Source organism: Anser brachyrhynchus, assembly GCF_964034855.1.
Source record: "Anser brachyrhynchus genome assembly, chromosome: 13".
In the NCBI taxonomy this organism is placed as follows: domain Eukaryota; kingdom Metazoa; phylum Chordata; class Aves; order Anseriformes; family Anatidae; genus Anser; species Anser brachyrhynchus.
In genome coordinates, this window is record NC_137708.1 from 2,990,524 (window position 1) to 3,013,331 (window position 22,808).

General features: G+C 36.1%; 3 protein-coding genes across 4 annotated transcripts in view; all 3 read left to right on the forward strand.

Moving 5' to 3' along the window:
• Positions 1 to 208: 208 nt before the first annotated feature.
• APOOL (apolipoprotein O like) lies at positions 209 to 6,427 on the forward strand. Its single transcript, XM_080554418.1, has 3 exons — positions 209 to 328; positions 1,291 to 1,447; positions 3,172 to 6,427. The coding sequence occupies exons 1-3, from the start codon at positions 299 to 301 to the stop codon at positions 3,267 to 3,269; spliced, it is 285 nt and encodes a 94-aa protein (XP_080410544.1). The 5' UTR covers positions 209 to 298; the 3' UTR covers positions 3,270 to 6,427.
• A 283-nt stretch (positions 6,428 to 6,710) lies between these two features.
• Positions 6,711 to 21,610, forward strand: LOC308177334 (uncharacterized protein). Of its 2 annotated transcripts, none has more exons than XM_080554416.1 (9): positions 6,711 to 6,840; positions 7,793 to 7,867; positions 10,882 to 10,990; positions 11,764 to 11,869; positions 13,031 to 13,204; positions 13,943 to 14,036; positions 16,679 to 16,767; positions 17,847 to 17,967; positions 20,364 to 21,610. In XM_080554416.1, exons 1-9 carry the CDS (start codon positions 6,802 to 6,804, stop codon positions 20,370 to 20,372), a joined length of 816 nt encoding a protein of 271 aa, XP_080410542.1. In that variant the 5' UTR covers positions 6,711 to 6,801; the 3' UTR covers positions 20,373 to 21,610. The 2 variants fall into 2 exon arrangements, with proteins under 2 accessions (XP_080410542.1, XP_080410543.1); XM_080554417.1 differs by lacking the exon at positions 20,364 to 21,610 and adding an exon at positions 18,155 to 20,048.
• Positions 20,383 to 22,808, forward strand: part of ZNF711 (zinc finger protein 711) — a 41,256-nt gene continuing 38,830 nt past the window's right edge. The window contains exon 1 of the mRNA XM_080554369.1: positions 20,383 to 20,450. The gene's annotated coding sequence lies outside the window, so the exon portion shown is untranslated. The remainder of the gene's footprint in view (positions 20,451 to 22,808) is intronic.

A 22,808-nucleotide genomic window follows, 5' to 3' on the forward strand; every position in this document is an offset into this window, starting at 1 on the left:
TATTTAGGATTTGCTTGACGTAAGAGAAATAGGGACTAGATTTTGAAAAGCAGGTGGTTACAATATGTCTTAACTCAGTATGGTGTTGAGCATGTTCTCATCAAAATAAGATGTGTTGCATTTGAATGGTTAGAGCTGTTTTTAAATTGTGGGTTGTTTTTGTTTTTTTTTAAATAGGTAACAGGGAAAAAGGTGTTTTCTGCAAGCCATCAAATCTATGGGGCGGTACGATCACTGTGGGCAAAAAAGGAGGATGTCTCCAAGGTAGACTTTCTGAAGTAATGACCATAACTCATAAATGCAAAGGGAGAAAAAAGTAAATGAGAAGGTCAAGTACCATTCTGCTGATAAGTATAATCAGTAAGATTACTGATAGCGTTAAGGGAGGCGCAAAAACCCTTCTCATATTTTTGTAATTTCAGTGTTTAGTTGATGTAAGGTTTGTTACACCTTTCAGACCAATAGACACTCAGATCCTCTGTATGCTTCCACAAGCACAGATGCACAAGAGAAGAGTGAGTTTCTCTTAGAGCTCATTTTGAGCTTGGCAAAGTTAACCCATTCTGTTCCAAGGTTTGGTCCTAAGGAGACCACTGAATTTAAGATAGAGAAGATACATAGAATTAGCACAGATATGACTAATTTGCTTTTAAACATATCAGTGAAGGTAATTCCACAGTCCTTTCAGGAAGTCTCTTTAAATTACCCTGTGATTTAAATTGTGTTTGTCTTGGATTGAGCTTATTTTTTTTCTTGTCCTGTTCTTGTTGCAGCCATAGTGAATAAATGGTCATTATCCTCTTTATATTGATCTATTGCATATGGAAAATTTGACATTATCTTCTCCATAGAATAACCTATTACTTTATGTTACTAGGGAGATATTATTTGTCTTTCTATCTTCTGTTAACTAAGGGTAGTAAGTGTTCTGTAAGATCTAAATATTATAATATCTATAAATATTATATAATATCTAAAAAACAGTGACTTCATTGTGAAGTAATTTGAGGGTCTCAAGTATAAACAGTATCAGACTGAAGTATGCACTCATGAAATTGCTTACATGTGAATTTGAAGTTATGGTATCTGAACTGGGGGGAGGTTTTATGCAGGTTTCTTTATGTTTGTTTTTGTTTTACAGCTGTATCCACTGTACGCAACTGACTAATATTACCAGCTGTATGTCATTGTATGATCTCATATCTGAAAATAATTTAATAAAAGATAAGCTTTCAGATAACTTAATTTTGCAGTAATGTATTAAGCATTTTATTCATGTTTGGTTCACAGCTGCAGCAAGAGTCAAAATCAGTTACACAAGAAGATAAGAAAAAGAAAGAAATTTCTAATACAAAACCTGAATCTGCTATTGAGTCAAGATCATTTAATAGAACAGAATCTTCTCCAGTAGAGTCTTGGAGTACTAAAGATCCGGTGCCTTCATCAGGTGAGTTAAAAATTCAAACTGTAATCTCAGTTACAACATGCAAATCCGAGGCAGGTTCCAAATTCCTTGGATTTGTTTTGTAGTTACCCTTGCTTTAAAATGGAACAGGCTGTCATAGTGCATTATTCTTGAAAATATATTAAAGACAGAATCATTTAATAACTATATCACAGCCTCAGGGAGATAATTTTCTCACTGTGGAACCTGTCAGAGTTTGAAAATTATTATATATTTTTTGTTCTTCCTTAGTAATGTTTTCTTTCATTCCATACAGTGTGGACCATATTGCTAGCAATGAGATCATGTCATCAAGTACTTCTCTAAAATACCTACTTTACATTATCTTTCTATGCCAGAATTTAGGGATTATTGCTGGGTTTTTATTTGTGAAAACAACTAATTTGAATTAATGCTCATTTTTCTGTGTTCTTTATCTTCAGATGTTGGTAAAAGAGGAATATGTAAATGACAGATGAAGCACTGGATTTTATTTTGCTAGTTTTCTGCAGTGGTGCTTCCCATGCATCTTGAGTGCCTGGGATAATTGACTAGAACATGTCACAGCATATTTAATGTACAAGTATTTTGATAGGCCAGTTGCTAAGAGTAATAGTAGTAGAATTGCCTATTAGAGTAGAATTGAACTTACTTCAAAATATTGTCAGATTTTGTAAGGGTGGGTTGAAAATTTTACTTGACATGCTTGCTTCTTTCTGTTATGCTCTTTACAAGAATGCTTTTTTTCTGGAAAGCAAAGAGAATATATTTGGATTATTCTTTCCCTTTCTTTTCACCATTAATACAATCACATTTTTCTTTGCTTTGCCGCTTCATTTTTTCTCATTTAGTTTGTGGAATGTTTTGATCTAAAGCTGTTTTAGATCTCTTTCACAGTTGGAATTAGTTCACATCCCTAATACAGACGTTCCCTAAATTAATCTGGTTTGTCAGTGAGCTCTATTTTCATATGTCCAAACAAAGCAAAGTTTTTAGGGGAACATAGCACCGTTTGTTAAACCAACTGATCATGTAGCTGGAAAAGATGTGGAGCAGTGTTAAGTGGCACAGTCCTAGATAAACCTGGCATTATATACACAAAGATCCTCCATAATGACAGTATCAGTAAATGTGTCAGTGTTTGTGCCTTGACATTCAGGTTGAGTGTGAGGGCTACGCATTTTACTAATCTTAGTCTTTTTGAAGTCATAAAGTGAAACTATGTAAGTGTGTTTTTCTTCATTTGGAATCCTTACCCCCTGGCTGTGAGCAGCTGTGCAGCAGCTTCAGGGAAGATTCAGCTGTGCTGGGGGGTCGGCTGTGCTTCTGGGAGCAGTATGGGCAGAAAGAATCAAGACTTCTTCCACGTCTTAAGCTTTCCCTTCCTTTCTATCTGTAGGGCAAAGCATCACTAATTCTTCTCTCACCCTGTGGTGTTCAGGGATTCCATCTGCTGTTGTATGCTAATAATTACAACATTACAGAATCACAGAAAGGCTGAGGTTGGAAGGGGCCTCTGAAGATCATCTAGTCCAACCCCCCTGCCAGCCGTTACTTCATCAGTCTGTGACACTTACACAGTTTTAACCAGAATATGTGTGGTTTTGGTCATTCATAAGAGCTTAATAATTCAGTAATTCTCAAAATGTGTCAATAAGCTTTTTTTCTAGAGCTCAAAAAATTATTTAATATATTTTGTTAATATGTTTCTTTCATGTTTCCAACAGGAACAGGGAAGACGACAAAATTTAAACCTGACCCAAAACTTATGGACCATGGTCAGTCCAGCCCAGAAGATGTGGATATGTACAGTACAAGAAGCTAAGATGTCTGCTTATAAATCTTCGCAAAGTATTACAGATAAGGGGGAGGGAAGAAGGGAAGGAATGATCCTTGTGACTCATGCTCTGTGAGGTATAATTTAATCAGGTATTTTCTTATATCCCAGTTTGTATTATTTACTCACGTGATTCTGTTTAATGAATATTTAGTTTCTCACTTCCAATGAGCAGTGAGAATTCACTCGTATTCAGTGTTACTAGTGTGACACTGAGAAAATGAGATTTGTCAGTGTCTTCTCACAGTGAGGTTTCTCTGTGCCAAACTTGTTAATAAATGACATTTCACAAAGGAGATTTGAAAATGTAAACGTATTTCTATACTTGAGCTCAGATTTTCACTGATAGAAGAATGTGATGGATGGGGTTAGAGAGGCTTCTTTGTTTCTTTTTCACTTTCAGCTCTGGAAAGAAGTGCAACTTCTTATTGGTCTGAGTAGCCTTAAAAAATTAGTTGTTTTATCATATGATTAGCGTTATCTCTAATGGTTGTATAAACAAGTCACTTCTTTTCATTGCAAAGTCGTTTGTTGTTGTTTGCCTCTTTCACAAAGGTAAATGGAAACTGAGCTTCTTGTCTTGCATGCTTGTTTTGTGTTTAAATGTCACTTAAGTTGGGAAGCACACAATTGATCTCTAAAACATCATAGACTACGCATTAGTTTCTGCCTACTTCTAATATTTTGAAGAACTGTATGCAAATTGTTTAATCCATGAGAATGGTACTGCTTCAGTTTATATAGAGTGAATTAGCAATGTTTAGGAAATGGAAACCTGCTATAGTTTGCAGGTTTAAAGTAAGAAATGCATAAGTGGTTAAAAGTGCTGACAAATCTGTAAAAACGATGAAGTAGTAGGCAGTGAGAACAGAAAGTGAGAACACCGCTATGCAGACAGATGGTTTGGTTGGAAGTCTTAAACCCCAAAGAAGCACTGCTCAAATGAACATATTTTCAGCACTGGGGTATGAAGGGATAGTTGTTCCTGTTCTCAATAAGAATAGGTTTCACAACCTGATTTCTTCTTCTCAGGCTGCTACTGCAAAGGCAGGTGATTTAATACAGGCAAACAGTGTTCCTAGTGTTACTGTGGAACTAGCAAAAGTACTGAGGGGATATTGCATGATGGGATGTGCACAAAGCCCAAATGCTGAAGGAGCAAAAGCATAAATAAGGCTTTTGTGGTGGTTCAGAAACAGATAAGTATATCTGTTATTTTGGAATCCAAATTTGGGCCTATACAGAGTCCAACACAAAGTAAAGTCAGTAAATGTGGGGTTTAAAAAAGAAGATTTCAATTAGTTAAACTTGCTTGAGACACCTGGGTTAGAATGTCATGTGTTTTGTTTCTTTAGTCACTTCTTAAGGCCCAGGAAACTGTCAGAGTTCAGGCAGCAATCAGAGGATATTAAGTCAATCTTCACAGAACCGGACAAGATGCATACGGTGTTCCATCACAGAGAGAGCAGTAGAAAAATCAGATGGCTGGTTTCATATGCCATTTTCAGGGAAACATTTGAAAGACATAAGGCAGGAAATGAAAGTGATGAAGAGATGGTCATTTTCAAGTGCAAGACTGGATGGCAGATATTATCTATCTCCATCTCTGGCCTCTTGGTCAGATTCTGGATTAAAAAAAGGCAAAACCATCTGCTCTACACCTAGATTCTATTTAAATTCTAACTTACGTCCTTCAAGTGATGTGCTAACACAAGAAGTCAACAGGAAAGGTAAGAGATGATGCAGATTCGCATTGTTTACTGTGGTGACATTTTTCAGGACGCAGAGGGAACCCTTGCATAGGAATTAGTTTTCTGGGAGCAGGGGAAGAAGCTCCCTTAGATAGCTGTTAAGGAGCAGGCATAGGCAGAGTGCAAAAAGCTTCCCCGTTGATTTTTTTTTTTTTTTTTTTTTCCCCAGGTTCTCTGGGATTTCTCTGTTCCACATTCTCTTCTATGTGAGACAGTGATTTTGTTTGTTTGTTTTCTATCAAGAGTTTTTGTTCAATATCCCACAGTCAAAAGCCTGGGATTAAAATTAGTGGCTTGGGTTTCTGCACTCAAATACAGCCACAGAGGATCTGCAGCCAAAGAAAACAGGACAAAAAAGTGAAAAGCTTTGTATCCTGGCTGGATGTGTTGTCTCCTTTCAGAAACACCATTGGTGTTTCTGTATCCTGGAAAATAGATAGATTAGTAGTGGAATATGTTAGTAAAACCTGGAAAATAATAGATCATAATAGTTATTTACTCACATAAACTTCTGTTGGAGTTACTTGTCTATCTATGAGACACATGAGAAAAATTTCCAGAGGTGGCAAAAAAAAGATGCAGATTATTACAGGGAAATTTGGAATATATTTGCTAGAAGGAAAGCAGCCCAAATCAGATTACTAACTTGGTTTTGTATTGGAATGATGACTGTAAATATTCGTTACTCATTCTTCTGAGAAGTGTTTATTTGTCAACTGTGAAAAGATGTCAACCCTCTTCAGATCTGGAGTTCCACATTTTATATGGCTTGTTCCAGATAACTAGAAGGAATTGTAGCCACGCCTCTGTATTAATTATGGTAAAGGTGCTGCACAATGGCTTTAAAAATGCAAATTCAAATGTATGTTTTGCCATGCTTTTGGGTCCTAATTTCAAATACATGTTCCTCGCAGTCTGCTTGTGGTGTTCATATTCTGTATGAAACCTGTTAAACAATGAAAAATTAACATAGGTACACCTGAAAAGATGTATTGGAAAATATGGTTTTATTACTTTTTACTAAAAACACTTTTAATGATACATAGTAACTTAAACTTACAGCTTAACGTAAAAGTTTGGTAGTTTCTGTCACATTAGAATTAGACAGTACCACAATAGAAGTAAGAATATACATTCTATTTTTTATATGATGTAAATGATATATTTTTGAAAAGTCCGTCTTTTAAAGAACTGAGTCACATGATAATATTTTATAAATATTTTTAAATTAATGCATGCTCTTTTATTTCAGATTTATTTTATTAATTACATAGAGATTTGCAATTTGTTGATTCTTTTTTTTCTTTATTTACATAAAACCAATTGTGGTACTTTACTTTGTGATATCATTGTGAAGCACCTGAAAATAAAAGGTGATAAGATGCTTTTAAACATTAAGTTTAACTTCCATGTGTTTCCTCAATTGTAGAGCAAATATTCTGTTCCTTTTCTTTAAAGTACATTGTAAATGTTAATTGATAAACATGACTAAGTCACACCCGTGTCACCAATGCTCGGAAGAAAATAACTTCATCTGTGAAGTGCTGAAACATGCATTCCTGGGACAAATCGTCAAAGCAACGTGCAGGACATACTAATACACAGTATTCGGTTGTTTGTGCGTGTGTGTTAAATTTTGAGAAGTGCTTCCATCATCTTTTCTTGATAATTTCTTTTCAAGAATGCTGAAGCTCAGAACTGACAAAAAATGGCTTTTATCCATATTGGAGGAGTGGCACATATTGTTTAAGGAATGAGACAGATAGCAAATGTATTTACCTCCGTATGGCTCCATGATAATCTTCCAGGTAAAGCAATTTGCCAATCCAAGGGTTATAACTAATGTTACACGTGGTGTAAACTACAATGTAACGACCTAGACAAATTAAAAATGTGTGAACAAGTAATGCACCTGTTTTAAATGGCAGATTGTCGTTATGACTCTTGAATAACTTAGTAGATATTTTACAGATTAATTCATCGGTACACCTCTATCTTGTAGTGACGGAGTATTTCTGAATAACATTAAATTACATAAATGTATATTCTATATCTAAAAAGAAAGTGCATTACTACAAAGTCTATGCTTTTAAAAAGGAGCATTACTGTGCGCTAGATTGCATGTAGCTTTTATTTTAAATTGCAGGGATTCTAGGAAGAAAAGCTCAGATAGGTGCTGATAGGAAGCTACAGTCAAGCAGATAGAGTATAACCAAAACCGTTTGAGAAGTTAGCATATTATTTATATTGCCACAGTACTGATGACCTCTTTCTGTAGACCAGAGGAAATGTACAAACCAAACAAATGCTAAGGAGAAGGAAATCTAAAAGGTGGAAAATCCTGTTAGTGTACTCCTTTTTTTACATGGAGAAACTTCTTTACATTTTCAAGTCTAATAGCTACATCTAATTCATCTTACAAGAAAGAGTGTATCAGTACATACTAACAAGTTGTAGAAGGAGAAGAGAAAGGGAAATAAAAGTTGTAGCCATGACTTGAAAAGGGTGAAAGGGATGTGCATTTGGGCGTTCGGAGTTTGCTGAGGGGCAGAGTCAGAACCCCGTTATTCAAGATGCAATTCATTCTTTGACTTTTCAGTTATGGGCTGTAGGAGATTGCTTTTACTGATTAGAACAACTCACCTGTGTGAAAATTGCAAATTAAAAAATTCCTTCATCTTCTGTTTTAATCAAATTTGAAAGCCGAGGTGGAGGTGTTTGTTTATCCCACAACGTGAAGTACCTGTGTTTAATGCTTAGCAGTCAGCAGTTGTGAGCTGGAGCCAGGGGGAAAATTTCGTGTCAGCTGAAAGAGCAAAGCATGTGAACCAACAGGTACTTATGCTTTTGTGTTATGTCTAAAGAAAGATGACACGTTTTTTCTTACTGAGGTGTATGTTAATTTCTCTTTTCTTGTTTGAGAAAACAGTATGTTTCTGGTATCTGTTGTGAAACAGTCTTCTGGCAGGGCTGAGAATCGGTCTTACCCCTGCTATAAAACTGTTGGCCTTACAGTCAAAGCAGTATTGTTCTAGGAATTTACAATATGCCAGGCATTGATTTTTACAGATAATTATTTATCCTTTGAAAAATAAAGGTTAAAATGTACCTTTCTGTTACGTAACTGCATTTGGCATGTGTTCATAAGCAACTTTTTCCTGTTAAACAAAGAAATCTGTGTTGGGATCTTGATTTAGAGAGAAATGTCAAGAGCATCACCATAAAAACTGTAATTTGTACTAACTTAATTTCAAAACAGCTTATTTTTTGCAAACTTTGGTTGTATCTCCATTTATTCCTGTGTGTTCTTCACAAGGCGTTCACACAGAGGCCATTACAGATTGAGGATATTACTGTGCAGTGAGTTTTTTTCAGGGAACATTAGATGTGAAGGTAGACCAAAAATGTCCTTGTGTGTGTGTGTGTGTGTGTGTGTTTCAGCCTGCTGTGGAAACTGCAAGGGTAATACTCTATGAACTGAGTACAATGTGACCGAAGTAATCTTTTGCATGAACATAGCAATTTTTCAGAAGTAAAGGTACTAAACAGACAGTGTAATTTTGAAATTGAACTACTTTAAAAATACTTCCTTGTGTGATCTGGGGGAGAAATGCCCTTCCAAATCATCTTTAGTTAATTTCAGTCTCAGAAGGATGGAAAAACACTTTCCCTTTCTCTCCTTTGTAACTTGGTTTGTAAGCTGACTCAGGCTGAAGCTCAGGGCCCACAAAGTGACTGAGGTTATTTCCTCACCCAGGAAGTAATATTTGGAGTTTCTGTTCCTCCTGTGGCCGTTAACCACATTCTTCCAGGGTTTAAAGCTTCCTGCTCATCCCAGTATAATTAAGACTGCTGAAGCACTTGAAAAACAAAGCATTCATTGTGCGAAGTGCATCTTACCAAACCATAGCTTCATAGAAATCACATAGAAAATAAATAATAGAAATTATTTTAATAATGAAAGAGATTAAATGCTAAAGATCTGTTGTTTAGCACTTTTTTCAGATCTCCATTTCTCCCTCCTCTCTTCTCCTGCAGTTTTCCAGTTTCCAGAGACATTGGCATTGGTAGTACTTCAAAGGAGTCAACTTCGGTTAAGTAAGGCACTCAGTGGGCTGTTGCTGAAATCCACTGACACCAGTGGTGTCAACTAGGAATCTTTGTAGTGCACTAAGATTTCTAGCATGAGCTATTATCATCAGTGAATTGGGTGTCACTACTGTGTATTGTAAATGGGAACTCTTGCTAAGATTAGTTTCAGTAAAGCAGGTTTTAGGTCAATTGTTCTTGACTGAACCAAGACTAAAATAACAGAATGTGCATATAAGCATCACATATAAATCATTTTTGGCAGCTAAAAAAAAAACAAGACAATCTAAAAGAGTGCTTAACTAATTTTAGGTAACAGTTATATGCGATGTGCTTCTAATGCCCAGTATTTATATCACTGGGTTGTGTTTATGTATCTTGACATGCAGTTTATAATGTGCAAACTGTACGTGGGGCCGCAGAAAAATGCTAAACATAATACTATGTAGAGTAGCTGCCTGTGAATGTGCGTGCTTGTGCTCTCTGTCCCAGGAGAGCAGTCCTCGGGGCTCTGTCTCGTCACGGGGACCTACCTGTCTTCTATGGTTTCTTTTGGTAGTACTCAAATTCTTTAGATGTAACTGCCTAGTTGCTGTAAAAGAAGATACGCTGCAGAGATTAGCAGGAAGCTGTATCTGGCATAAGTTAATTAGTAATTTTTATAGAGAAGGATGCTGTAAAACAAGCTCAAAATCCGTGATCCTTGACTTGCTACAGTCAATAACAGTAGCAGAAAGTGCGTTCTGCTGTTAGCAAAATCTGGAAGAAACCATCTGTTGTTACCACACTTGGCTTCAGGATGTCCGTTCTTAACATCTTGCTTTTCATTCTGTTGCTGGCCGGTGGTTCGCTGAGTGAACAAACGTCAGAACGTAAGAAATGGTCGCATTTTTGCTTTATAGCTTGTTAGAAGAGTGATGTTTTTATCAAAGAGCTGGCCAACCTTTGGTAGTGCTTCTATGGTATCGTGATTCCAGTGGTATTGTTTCCGAGTAAATTCTCCTTACTGGTTAGGAAGAGATCATTTTTATTTAAGGGAAAACAATGAAAATGTTAAAACCTTTGTGTGATAACTGCTTAACCACATTTGCTGAAGTTTTTCGTAGTTTTTGAGTTCTGTACTGCCAAGCGTATAGCAATACTTTATAGAGACATAGAAGACAAAAATGCTTTCACCTACACCTGTTACCGTGTACTTCTGTACATTATGAAGGTCGCAACCATATGAATTACAACAGAAATATTAGCTTGTCTGGTAGTTTTGAACCATTTTAAGTCAACCTGTCAAATGGGATGTATTTTAAACAAATAAGGCAACTGGGTCCTTTCTCAGTAGGAAGAAGTATTCACTATATGGATTTTAAAAATTTGTACATTAATTTTATGGAAAGTATTTTTAGATTTTTTTTGAGATGAAAAGAGAGAAAATGATCATTAACGAAGCATGATAGCCAGAATGCATTGAAAAAAGGTTATTTTAAATAAGTTAAGTTTTATGGAAGTATCTCTGATTCTGTTGATGTATGTAGGATTGGTCAGGATTTTTTTAATTGGAAGATTTTCTAAATTATTTTTTTTTTACATTTTTAAAGTTATTATCAGTACTGTGAGGGGCTCAGTGGTGTATTCCTTAATGAAATAGAATATTATGGCCTTAATATCGAAGGGCACACTCTAAAAGCACATCTTCTCATTGTGAAAAGCTATGCAAAATAATATTCAGCCATATTGGTTGTGGTTTTTTTGGTTTTTTTTTTTAGAGTATCATAGTGGTGCTTGGCCTTGCAATGTACAGCCTTCCAGTTGTCATTCTCTCCCTCAACTTCTCCAGTGGTGTCTATCAATTGATCACTCGGTTGTACATTACAGGTTAAGTTTTCAGATACATCTCCCTAAATCCTAGACTTCACTGGCTTTGTACCAGAACCTCTGAGTCAGCTTGTACCTTCCTGGTCTGAGTGATGAGTACAGCATTTAGTCTGAGTCCTACATAGGAAAGAAACAGGTAGTGAAGACCACAGGGTGTGAGTTCCAAGTGCGGTAACTTCTAATGTCTGATTAAGGTTTGCTAATGAGGAAATTATTTTTAGACAGCCGTATGTTTCTGTAGTATTGTAAGCAGTCAACTTCTGGAACATAATTTACAGCCCACAATGTTACAGAGTAGAAGAGTTGGAGGAGAACCCATATTAATGCAAAACAAATCCTTTTGTGTAGGAAAATAAGGAATAATCACAATGCAGAACAAAAAGTTTTGCTTGGGATTATAATTAGAGGGTTTGAGTCTCAGATGGGTTTCATTATTTCTAGTCTTTGCCAACAGTCCAGAGATGATACATAGTGCAATTTACACATAGCCATACATAAATAATGCCATAGAAATTATAATAATGTCAGACATACATTTTAGTGGCTAATTGGAATGTTGAGTGCAAATTCAAAGTAACTTGAGCAGGTAAGCCTTCATTTCTCAAATCATTTCAAAAGTTTAAAGGGGCCAGTCATTGGAAAGTAAGATTTAGTACTCTTTACGGAGTACTTCATATGAAGCTTAAATTTCTGATGTAATTAGAAATACAGCCCACTAACAGTATGTTACTGTATAAATGCATTAAAATATTTCGTTTTCTTTTGATTTACAGCCAACTGCACTGCAGTTGAGGACTTTAAAGCCTGCCTGGGTAATACAGACAACTTCTGTCCTACGAATATCTCTTGTCAATGTAAAAATGAAAAACCTTTTTGCAGGTAGGGTGTGGTTTTCTCTTACATGTTTTTTATTTTTTTAACTATATGCCTTGTAAATGCAGCTTGTCAAATGCATTGTTAATGAAGAGCTGAATTTAGACCCTGCAGTGGTAATCCATGACAGTAGATGTAGTTCTTGGTTCACAGTCTGCATAAGATTATAAATCTGCTACAAAACATCATATCTGGGACATGAGTGTAACATTTCCTTTTTTAGAATTTTTTAGAACGATTTCATAGTTTAGATAAGTACTACAATCCTTGAATTCCACATGCTTGCTATTGTCTCAGATATTGTACTTTAGAACTGAAATAAGTCATGACAGTTTTTTCGAGGTTAATCAAAATTTCTTTAAAGTTTTAAAAAAAATCAGATATATAAACATCCTACTCTCCTTTATGTGTTTGCTTTTTTCCTTTTAAAAAAATCATCATATGAATAGAAGATCTTGTTCACATATTTGGCATAATTTTTTTTATACGTATAGTTTGACCCTTAGACTTGTTGCAGGAAATCAACAAGAAAATAACAGGGCAGAATTATGAAGCTTATCTGATTACCTGGTTGAATCAAAGAAATATAGTCATAATATTTGGTTGTTTATTTATATGCAGCCGACCTCCAGTTTTAGCCAATATATACCAGATCAGATAACTGAGTATTCTGTCTAAATGTTAGTGCAAATCCAACAAGTACAATGCTACATTCTTGAAACTATAAATACATATTTTAAATCATATCCAGGTCAATATATGCATCACGTATTAATTGTGGTAAGATATCTGTGTATCTGTTCAGGAGATACTGAAGATTTTACATGCTTACAGTTGGCAAAAAGATCTTTGACCGGAATCATGCTGTGACTGGAGTAATACACCCAGTTCTCAGCAAAGCTTATCATCTCGGTTTTACTGCAATGCTAACCTGGATTTGCAGTTCTTGGTTGACCCAGAGACTGGCAGAGTGCATTTGCATCAGATCTAGAATACGAAGGGTAGACATTTTCTCAGATACGAAACGTCTCTAGGTGAACAGAAAAAAATACTGAATCCTTTGACCCATGCTGTATTCAATAATTAATAATTAAATAGCAAAATATTTTCCTTTTTGTTACTTATTTTTAAATTAAAATAATGTTTCTAAAATGTTTTTGTTTGCAGATGTGATTACTACAGAGAGGGCTGGCAGGAGTATTGGTACATGGGCCCCAAATGCAACCAGCTTTGGAGCACATTGGATTTAATTTTAGTAACCATTCTTCCTGCAGTAGCACTGGTTTTCATAGTTATTGTAATATTTCAGTGTGTCCACTGCTGTAAAAGTAAAAAAGCGGGGTAAGTTACTCGGTATGCAGTTAAAAGGGTTTCTATAATCAAAATGGAAGTAAAGCAAAAGAAGTCTGGTATGCTCATTAATTTTTAACCTCTTGATATTTAAGTCAACAAACTTGCTATCTAGCATCCTCTACCAAAGTATTCTTATTCTTTGTGCAGTCTAAAACTAAAACAAAGCACCTTAACAGTTATTCAACTTTTTACCACTGTGTGCACAACCTCACTCAAAGTCATTGTTTCTCTTCTTTGAGACTAAACAGGCAAGCTTTAAAGATTAATATGTCCATTTACTACTTTAGCTCAAGACTGGCAAATCTTTCTTGTTGATTTATTTGCTAGTAAGGCCTGACTTTCTTTCCACACATTTAAAAATGAAAAGGGAATAAGACCATTAAATATTGGCAAGAGTCTTGCAGATTAAACACTATTCCACTCATTCTTTGGTCCTCAGTATTGGCGATTTGACCTGCTATTTGCTTTTATCACTTGTCTTTTTTTTTCTCTGGAATCTGACCCAAGAACATACTAAAAAAATACATTTTTTCCCTCCTTTCCTTGTGCCCTGTTAGCATATATCACTGGTACTTCCTCTGTCATTGAAGAATGTAATAATACATAGTCATTGTCACAGTAAGTCTAAACTTATGATAGGGTTTTTGAACAAATTTGCAGCACAAAAAGATTGTTTGACCTGCAAAACTTGCTAATGTTCTAAATGCACGTTTTCCCCTCTACCAGGAAACAGACAAATTCTCCATACCGTGAAGCACAGCATAACCCTGCATTTACTCATGAACTGTCTGGTAACCTGGGATATCAGCAGCCACCAAGGGTAAGAGATGTGTGGTGTATATCACGTGTTCCTCATTCTAGTGGAAGTTGGATATGATTTTATGGTTCAGCAGAGTGGTATATTAATAGCATAAAATTATCATCTGGTCAAACTGAAAGTTAATCTGAGTTTAAAATCTTCATTTTATTTGCCCGGTACTTGATTTCCAGGACGCATGGAATAAATTTAGTTTGCATAGGAGAAAACGAAGAACTAGGGATTATTTTAAAACCATACCAAATAAACATTTCCTAAGCTAGTTAGAATACCTGCATTATAAAGAGAGAGAATTGGAATATAAGCTCAAGCTACATGCTCCAGCCTCTTCCCTTGTGTCATCACTGTGCTCTACCAGCTGCCTAGCAAGCTAGTTTCAGCCTTATCAGCTCATGAACTCGGTCACTGCATGTGGTTTACTGGTACTAGTGCCAGTGCAATGAAAGGGCCAGGAGTGCATAGCCAGAGAGGAAGAATTTGGTATTCTCCAGACTTGAACCAGTTTAAACTGCTTGAAGAGCCACACCTGCAGTTTTATTGGACTGTTTACTCATTGTACTCCACCAGAGGAAAGATCATCTATTCGGTTTCAAGTTCTTCTGCTTGAATGAGAGTTATCAGTAAAGTTCCATAGCTATTTGTGACTATTAAAACCTGAGAATTAGATGTATTTCTTTCAAATACATTTCATTCTACTTCCAGTTGATTAAGAATTCACAGACTGGATTCGATTGCAATTATGTGACCCTTCTTTCCTTTTCAGGTTGTGAGTGATGCTTTCCAATGACATTTTTGAAGTCTAGGGGGGATCAGTTTAGACGATCAGAAAGTTGTGGCTGTAACAAATGTGTTGTTGATCTTTGTCCTTTCTCAGTTGCGTAATCTATGAATACATAGTATTCAGTAAATGGTATGTAACTGCTTAATTTATAAGCACAGCTGGCACAGATCTAGCCATATTTATTTAAAATTCACTGCCTACAGCTGTGTTAGGTTTGGGGCTAGAATATTTAACCATTTCCTGTGTGTATATTAGAAAGGAAAAACTCCCTAAATCAAATCTGAGATTAAATTACCTGCACCACCTTTGTAACAGAGTATTTCACTGGGACCTTTGCAACATTCCTGTGAGATAGAGTAGACAGAGTCATTTCCAAGATTACAGCGGTAATCTGTGACTGAGCTGGGATTTGGCCTTTGATCCATGAAGGGATGGATGCTGACTCAGGACTAGGCTAACACTGCCATGCAAGGTTTCTTCATTAGGCAAGGTGATCATCAGTTGAACTAGTGGTTAGCACAAAGAAAAAGTGGTAAATACATTCCAAGATCAGAACAGGAAATCTGAAATAAAAAGAAAGATGAATGGGAGTATGTTTTTGTGTGTCCATTTGCTTCCTCATTCTGCACTTTAAGTGATTATACATAGGATTGTTTACTGTCTGAGAATAAGACTTTATAGGCTGTATGAGAAAAGGTAATCTAGTATGATAGATTATTTTCGGTGAAATATATTTGTAAGGTATTAATGTCTTGGAAATGCTCTGGGGAAAAAAAAATAAGGCATGAGCCTATCTTCACCAGCAGATGGTGCTGTTTATTTTTTAAATAATTCTGGATTTCATATAACTAATGCTGTCACTTTCAAAGTGTAAATGGGATGAAATCCTGCACATTTTATTCAGGAAAGAAATACTATCGTAAAAAAAACCTGCTTTGAATAAGGGCTGCAGTACTTCCTACTTCCTTGTGCTCCGGACGGCAAGCTGTAGCCCAGAGGCACGTGGTATGTTTCTGCCTGCCTCATCTTCTTGCTAGATGTGGTGGTCAGGAAAAAGTGAACTGCTGACAAGGCAGGCAAGTGCACATACTGTCCTGTAGTCTGAGGAGCCTTCGCCAAAGCTGCCTGAGGGAGGCCCAAGAGTAAACTGAAATCTGTATCTGACAGCTTCAGCTCTTGCAGATGAACTACCCTGAATATTGCTCCCTCTCCTGAGGGTACCATGGTTTGAAAATTATCTCAGGTCATTGTATTTCTAAACAAAGATACCTTTAGCAAATGAATGTACTTTACTAGTTTTATGAACAGTATAGAATAGATACTTTGTTTCTTCATGCTTTCCTTCTTCATCTAGCAATATGTCTTGGAAGACAGAAGCCAGTTTAAATTAAACAGCAATATTGAATTGATTTTAACTATCAATCACTGTATTCAGTTTAATTTTGGACTCTGCGTTGCATAAACCTGAGGTAAATCCACTGCTATTTTTGGAATGGTGTCTTTTTTGATATCTTTAATCATAAGAGACCCAAAAGAACTTGCAGGCCTCAATAAGACCCTTAATACCTAGTTCACTTACTTGCACAGGGGCTTACCTGGCCATTTCTTGGTTATGTCTCAGAGGTACATTTTCCACATTACCAAAATACTTAAAGGTCTTTCTTCTACCGAGTCTTTTAGATAAATTGAATTTATACATATTAAAATGTGTCTATAACAAACAATGCATTTTGTAACTGATAAACAAATAGGTTTATACATCTTTTTCCACCAAAAACAATTGCTAACATACTGTACCTGGTGAGCTGTTTTTATTATTTATTGCCATTTTTCACTTTGTAACCACCTAATCCCTTACATACAGGATGCCTGGATTGGACAAATGCCAAAAGCTGTACTGAGAAGACAAGATTTTGATGATTTCCCAACCTCAAGTCAATCAGATAATTATAGGTATGCTGTTATTTTTCTGTCTTTTTTTGTTGTTGTTCATTTTCCGTTATACTTTGGTTTGAAGACTGTGAATTACTTCGTAGTTTTGCCAGTGGCACACAACTGACAAAGATCCAGTAAAGTGGCTAAGTGTTTGACTAGGTTATTCATGTTATTTTGTAGCTAGAGTCTGCGATGGAAAGAAGTTATTTTTTCTGATTTTTTTTTCTTTATTCTCTTCTACCTTGCATCATTCAAACAGTGTTGCTGCAAGATTTCTAGGACTATTTCATATATTACTACTAAGTGTGTACTGGCACACCTGAGTAAATTTATCAGCTTGCAAGTAAGACTTCAACTTACCTTCATTTTATGTAGTGTTTTTAAAGTATGCTGCCTAAAGTCTGTTTTCCTAATGTCACGCAGAAATGAAAAAGTCAGTGTGAATTTCTCTTCTTTCTGAAGCTAAATTCTAAAATACTGATTTATGGAAAGGCTTGTATGGTTTTCCTCTAACAATTACAAATGTATTCATTTTCATTATTTTTTTAGGAAACGGTTTCCTTAGCTTTGCTTCTTTGCTTTAATCCCCCACAATAACACCAGCCAACAACCCACAACTTTTGCAGTGAACTTGTTTAGCATGGAGCAACTAAACGAGAGCAGAACGTTCTCATAAGTAGCAGGGTCCTACTGTAGAAACAGACTGGAGCTTTCTGATATTTAGTCCATCAGGCCTATTTTTTTAAAGTTTATTTTTTAATATAAACATTGAAAATTTGGAAGGTCTACCTCTCACGATTAGCTGATTATATATTATGGCGCTGTTCAGTATAAGTGTTTTTTAAAAGCAAAACAGAGAATATGTTGCATTGTTTAACTCACTTTTATCAGTGTTTGTGAGGTGAATGGTCTGAGGGTAAAAGGAACTTAAAAGACAGAACAATTAGATGTTAGATGTCTTGTGATTGCCTTGATATGTCACGCATACAGTTACTAAGCAGTATTATTTTCATCTTCATGTTACACAAATACTTTATCTAATTGACCTTATATTATTACACCTGTTTTACAACCTCTTTTTTTTTTCTTTTGCATAGTCCTGTGTATTCTCAGCCCTCGAGGAGACCAGACTATGTTTCCAACCAGCGACCTCAACAATATGACAAATTTGGCTATTCAGGCAACAATACACCTTATGCAGAGAGGAGACAGTATCAGGTACGTACAGAAAGTATACTTACATATCATATAATCTTCTGTGTTGGTACTGAGAACAAATCATCATAACTAAAATTGTTAGTATTTGTGTCACCAAGTAAAGATGTGAGCTAATAAAAGGCCTAAAAATGCCTTTCGCTATACAAGTATTTTCCTCTGGGATACATGTCTGCTAATTCCATTCTAGACTGGCTAAATTTTACAACAGAATAGAACGGTTTCTTTAGAAGGCACCTTCAAAGATCACTGAGTCCAACTGCCTGACCGCCTGAGGGCTACCCAAAAGGTAGAACCCATTACTGAGGGCATTACCCAATTGCCTTTCGGATACTGCCTGGCACGGGGCATCAGCCAGCTCGCAAGGAAGCCTCTGCCAGTGTCTGACCGCCCTCATGGTAAAGAAATTTTTCCTAATGTCCAGTCTGAACCTCCTTTGGTGCAGCTTTGTGCTGTTACCTTGTCCTCTATAATAGGTTACCAAAGATTTAATAATTTTCTGAGTCATTTACATCTAGGTGTTACTACTCATAAAGAGGTTTTTCACCAAACCGAGGGATGGTTTCCCAAGACAGACCCTAGAGAACAGAGAGTAGTCAAGATATCCCTGCAGCTCTGACAGAGGAGCTATTGGAATTCTGTGTTATAACTCACTGTACAGTAAAGGAAATGTAAATGTCTGACATGAAAAATAAGTGCCTAAAAGCTGTGTGCCCATTTTACCAATGCTGTTCCTTTTTCATGCCACCAAGTCTTGTGATTTCATTGAAATAATGTGAAAGACCAAGCTGTTAGTTTCCAGCCATGCTGAAAACATGTAATGTAAACTCTGTAATGGCAATATATAAAGGTGCTAATTGTCCTGTAACAATTGTCTTGTTACTTTTACTGACAGTGTAAACATTTTAAAATTAAAAAGGTTTTCTGAACTCTGTACTAAATAAAGTTGTAACTAAATTTCCACTGATGTGTGAAAAATACTAGTGAATAATTCTATTAGTACTTTCCTCTTACAAAGCACCTTTCCTTTGAGACTCCAAAGTTCCTGATCCCATCCTCCCACCACCACTAAATAATTCAAACTTATTGAAGCTTCATGAAAAGTTGCTATTACGTGTTTAATGTACAAGCAGTATGATGTACAGAGAAATGAAGTTCTTTATTCTGGAACTTATGAACTCATTTATATAACTAAGTGTTCTAGTGGGCTTTTTTTCCCTAAAAATTGAATGATTGGTAGACGGATTCATTTATTGTAAGTCATTTCCATGCCTAAAAAAATCCACCTTATCAAAATTGCTAAAAGCATTAGTCAGCTACCAACCTCTTTCTGGCATGGATCTTGATAAAACAGTAGTTTGTGATTAGAATTGATTTAGGTAAATAAACCTTTGAGGTTATTTCTGTACAGGAGGTGTACATATATATTGAACTAAGTTATCAATAAAAAAAATACATATTTTTCTTCCTAATGGAGTTTAAAAAAGACAGTTGGTAAAGGAAAAGCTTATCATAAAAAGAAAAATGTAAACATTTTACAAAAAGAAAACTCAGCAGTTCTGAAAGGCATCTGTTACAACTGCAGAAGAGGGCCTTTAGCGTCAGTGGAAAATGAATTAAAAAGGAGTTGTCACGTCCTTTGACTGTCCTTAATTAAGGTGAGAATATTACCTGCGTATTGTACATGTAAATCAGTAGCCAGTCGTGCATTATATCAGAGACTGTAACCTTGTTTACCCCTCTTGGAATACCCATCTGTGGTGTACTTTTTTTTTCCTATGAAAGTCATGTAATATCTACAGAATTTTTCTACCCCAAAAAATATTGTTGTAAGTGTTCCAAGAAGTGTGTGTGTATGTGTATTTTAGAGTCCTATATTCCTAATTGTTTGCAGTTAATTCAATGGAAAAATGAGGAAGGAAAGAAAATGCAGGACTTTCTTGCTAGAAGAGTAGTGTGAGGCTATGGATTATTTGCAAAGGGTCGGTAGAGGATCAGAAGAAATCAAAGCGGCCATGTCTGGCCACATTTTGTCTTCCACAGTACTCCCGTGACTTCTTTGGCCCTCATAAATGTTGGAGAAACCTTCTTTAGTTTAAAAACAAAATCAAACCACAATAGCAACAAAATGTATTGCTGCTGCTTTTCTGCCTGCTGAAATGTTTTTAAATATTTCAAAAACCTCTTTCAGTATGTGTACACGAAGTGTTTGTGTACACAAATATATTATTTGCATAAAAGTAATCTTCCAAAGCTATTGGTGAGTACACATTTGTAAAAACTGCGTATGTTCAGGTACTAGTAAAAGAAATGTAGGTTGATTAGATACAAAATTTTTAATATCAAGCATAACAGGAAGTGAATGTCATGCTAACAGTTTAATTTTAATCTCTTTCCAGAGATACTAATACCAGTGCTCCCTGCTTCTGAAGTGTCTCAGCGTGGTGTGTGATCAATGAATGGACAATCCAAATGCTGAGAGATCAGTAAGACCTTGTGTGCTCTGTTACACAGAGAAAGTAATAGCTGTTAGAAAGCACTAGAAGTTATTGCAAAAAAAAAAAAATGTATAGAAGACCATTACAAAACAAAACATATTTCTGAAATTACCATCCCATTTGTTTGCTTTATATTTGATGACAGTTTAGCTTTCTGAATACCTGATTTTACAGTTTACACAGCTGTTTCTACATATTGCTTAAATTGTTGCACATCTGTCTGGACCCATGTTCTTATGTGATTAATTGTGTCCTGTGCCTAAACGACAAGAAGTACCTGTCACCTTTCTTCAGAAGAAATTCATGGGAAAAAAGGAAGACTCAAAAATTCAATATGAGAAATGACAAATACGTATGCTAATCATCATTCTTCCTTTATTGCTTCCCAGGAGAGTTTAAATCCATCTCAAAAGGAAAGTGGGGGGAGCTGCATCTTTTCTTACTTTTCAAGACGGTTTGTCAAAGATAGCTTCTTCTGGGCACAGGTTTTGCTTCTTGGTGTCTGTTTGGCTTATCCATTTATTTGTGATGTTTGCCCCACTCTTTCATGATCTCTGTCTGTATGCTGGTGAACAATGGTTTCTAGTCTAATGCTTTTACTAGGACCATGAATTTCTCTGACTAAAATTAGGAAGATTCTCCAGGGCACTGTAGCACACAGAGCCTGCTGTTCCCTGACAGTATTTCTTTGTTTTTCCCCAAAGGAGCCAATATGTAAGGAAGAAAAACAACAAATTACATACAAGTTCGAACCGTGTATTAAAGTCTGTATTCTTGTGTCCTCCAATAACCCAAGGAATTAGGTAGAAGGGAGGGCTCAGTTCTCAGGCACAGCCACCTAGGCCCACTGACACTGGCAGCATTGTGCAAGCGCAACCAAGGCACTTTGCTTCCCAGTGTCTCAAGATGCATCAAATTGACTAACTATTGACTGACGCAGCAAACAGCCTGTGAACCCATTCCGTTCTCCCTTGTTTCTTCATAATTTTGTCTTCCTTAGTCATCTTGTCGATCCAAACAGCTCAAATGTTTTGCCTTTAAAAATGCAGTTTGTCTTTGTAACTTGCTTTGTGAATAATGAAAATAAATGAAGCTATGGAAAATTGACTACCTTACCACTAACTAACAAATAAAAGATACTGAAGTCCTGGATATTTTTCCCATTTTCCAAAAAGTCTCGATCATATTATAATTAATGATTCTTAATGTTAGTTGATATGTGAAACTGTAAGACAAAAACAGAATCTTAAGGTGTTCAGAAACGTGCAAATACTGGCATTTCATATTTATAAAGAGAATTCCCTCCCTGCAAGCAGCTTCGTGGCTTAACTGCACCCTGGCACTTTCCATGCTCTCCACAACTCCCAGCAAGTGCCCAGACTGTATTGGCTTTCCTATGCAAGTATAGTTGTGGAGTCTGAATAGGTTTCTGGCTTCTCTATCATTTTGCTTTTTGTTCCTTGCAAGAATTTAGTGAGTAGGTACAGCTTCCTACTGGGGAAAAAAAAAGGAGGGGTGTCTCCAAAGCTGACAGTTTTTCTTGGCTCTGTAAGGTAGCTGCCATCTTGGCTGGTATTCTTTAAATCTCCAGTCACAACTGCTTTTTTTTATTATTTTACTTCTTTTAAGTTTCTGTTTCTTCTCCAGTGTAACAGCTATCTGAAGTGGGTAAGTTTCACCAATGTTACTTTTGCTACTGCAAGAAACTGGTAGGCATTTAAGTCTGGACCTAAAATGTATTGAGGGCAGATTTGCCAGCTGCTAAATCATGTAATTATAGGGTCATTTTTCATGGTGAGCTGAAAATGCACGCACCAAAATTCATTGAAAAGAAACCAGAGATTTTCTGAATGTGAACTGCTTGTAAACCTGCATTACGGTGTTCTCTGGGGTTGCACACAGCCTTGAACAATGCATTTACACATCAGCATTAACAATTTTGTTGCTGATTAAAGCACAGAAAAAAAAAATATTCATACTAGTAACATCTGTACAGCCACTTTGAAGCAGCATCTTGTCTCACCAAAGGGTGAAACATGGAAGAATGCCATTGCTTTTACTGGTCTCACCCACTTCTTTCGGTAGGCATGTTCAGTGAAAGTATCCTACCGTCACCCAGTTCCTCTTCAGTTTCTATCAGAAATAAGTGAAAATAGTTCTCTGTTATCTTCTGAATCATAACAGAAATTGTGGTGCTAACACATCTGTTTAGATCTTAGGCTATCAGTTTATTATAGCCCCAGAAATCAGGTCTCAATGTGTCTGAATTTTTTGCATGAATGAATTCTTTTCATCACTTCTTAGCCTCCAGTAGTGCCGTAATTTAAAGAACTCATTGTTATTGAC

Coding starts and splice junctions, on each gene's coding strand:
- APOOL (XM_080554418.1), top strand. CDS start 299: ATGCAAAGGGAGAAAAAAGTAAATGAGAAG. Junction 329..1,290: donor AGAAAAAAGTAAATGAGAAG/GTCAAGTACCAT, acceptor TTTGGTTCACAG/CTGCAGCAAGAGTCAAAATC. Junction 1,448..3,171: donor AGATCCGGTGCCTTCATCAG/GTGAGTTAAAAA, acceptor TGTTTCCAACAG/GAACAGGGAAGACGACAAAA.
- LOC308177334 (XM_080554416.1), top strand. CDS start 6,802: ATGTATTTACCTCCGTATGGCTCCATGATAATCTTCCAG. Junction 11,870..13,030: donor AATGAAAAACCTTTTTGCAG/GTAGGGTGTGGT, acceptor TTTTGTTTGCAG/ATGTGATTACTACAGAGAGG. Junction 16,768..17,846: donor AGTCAATCAGATAATTATAG/GTATGCTGTTAT, acceptor TCTTTTGCATAG/TCCTGTGTATTCTCAGCCCT.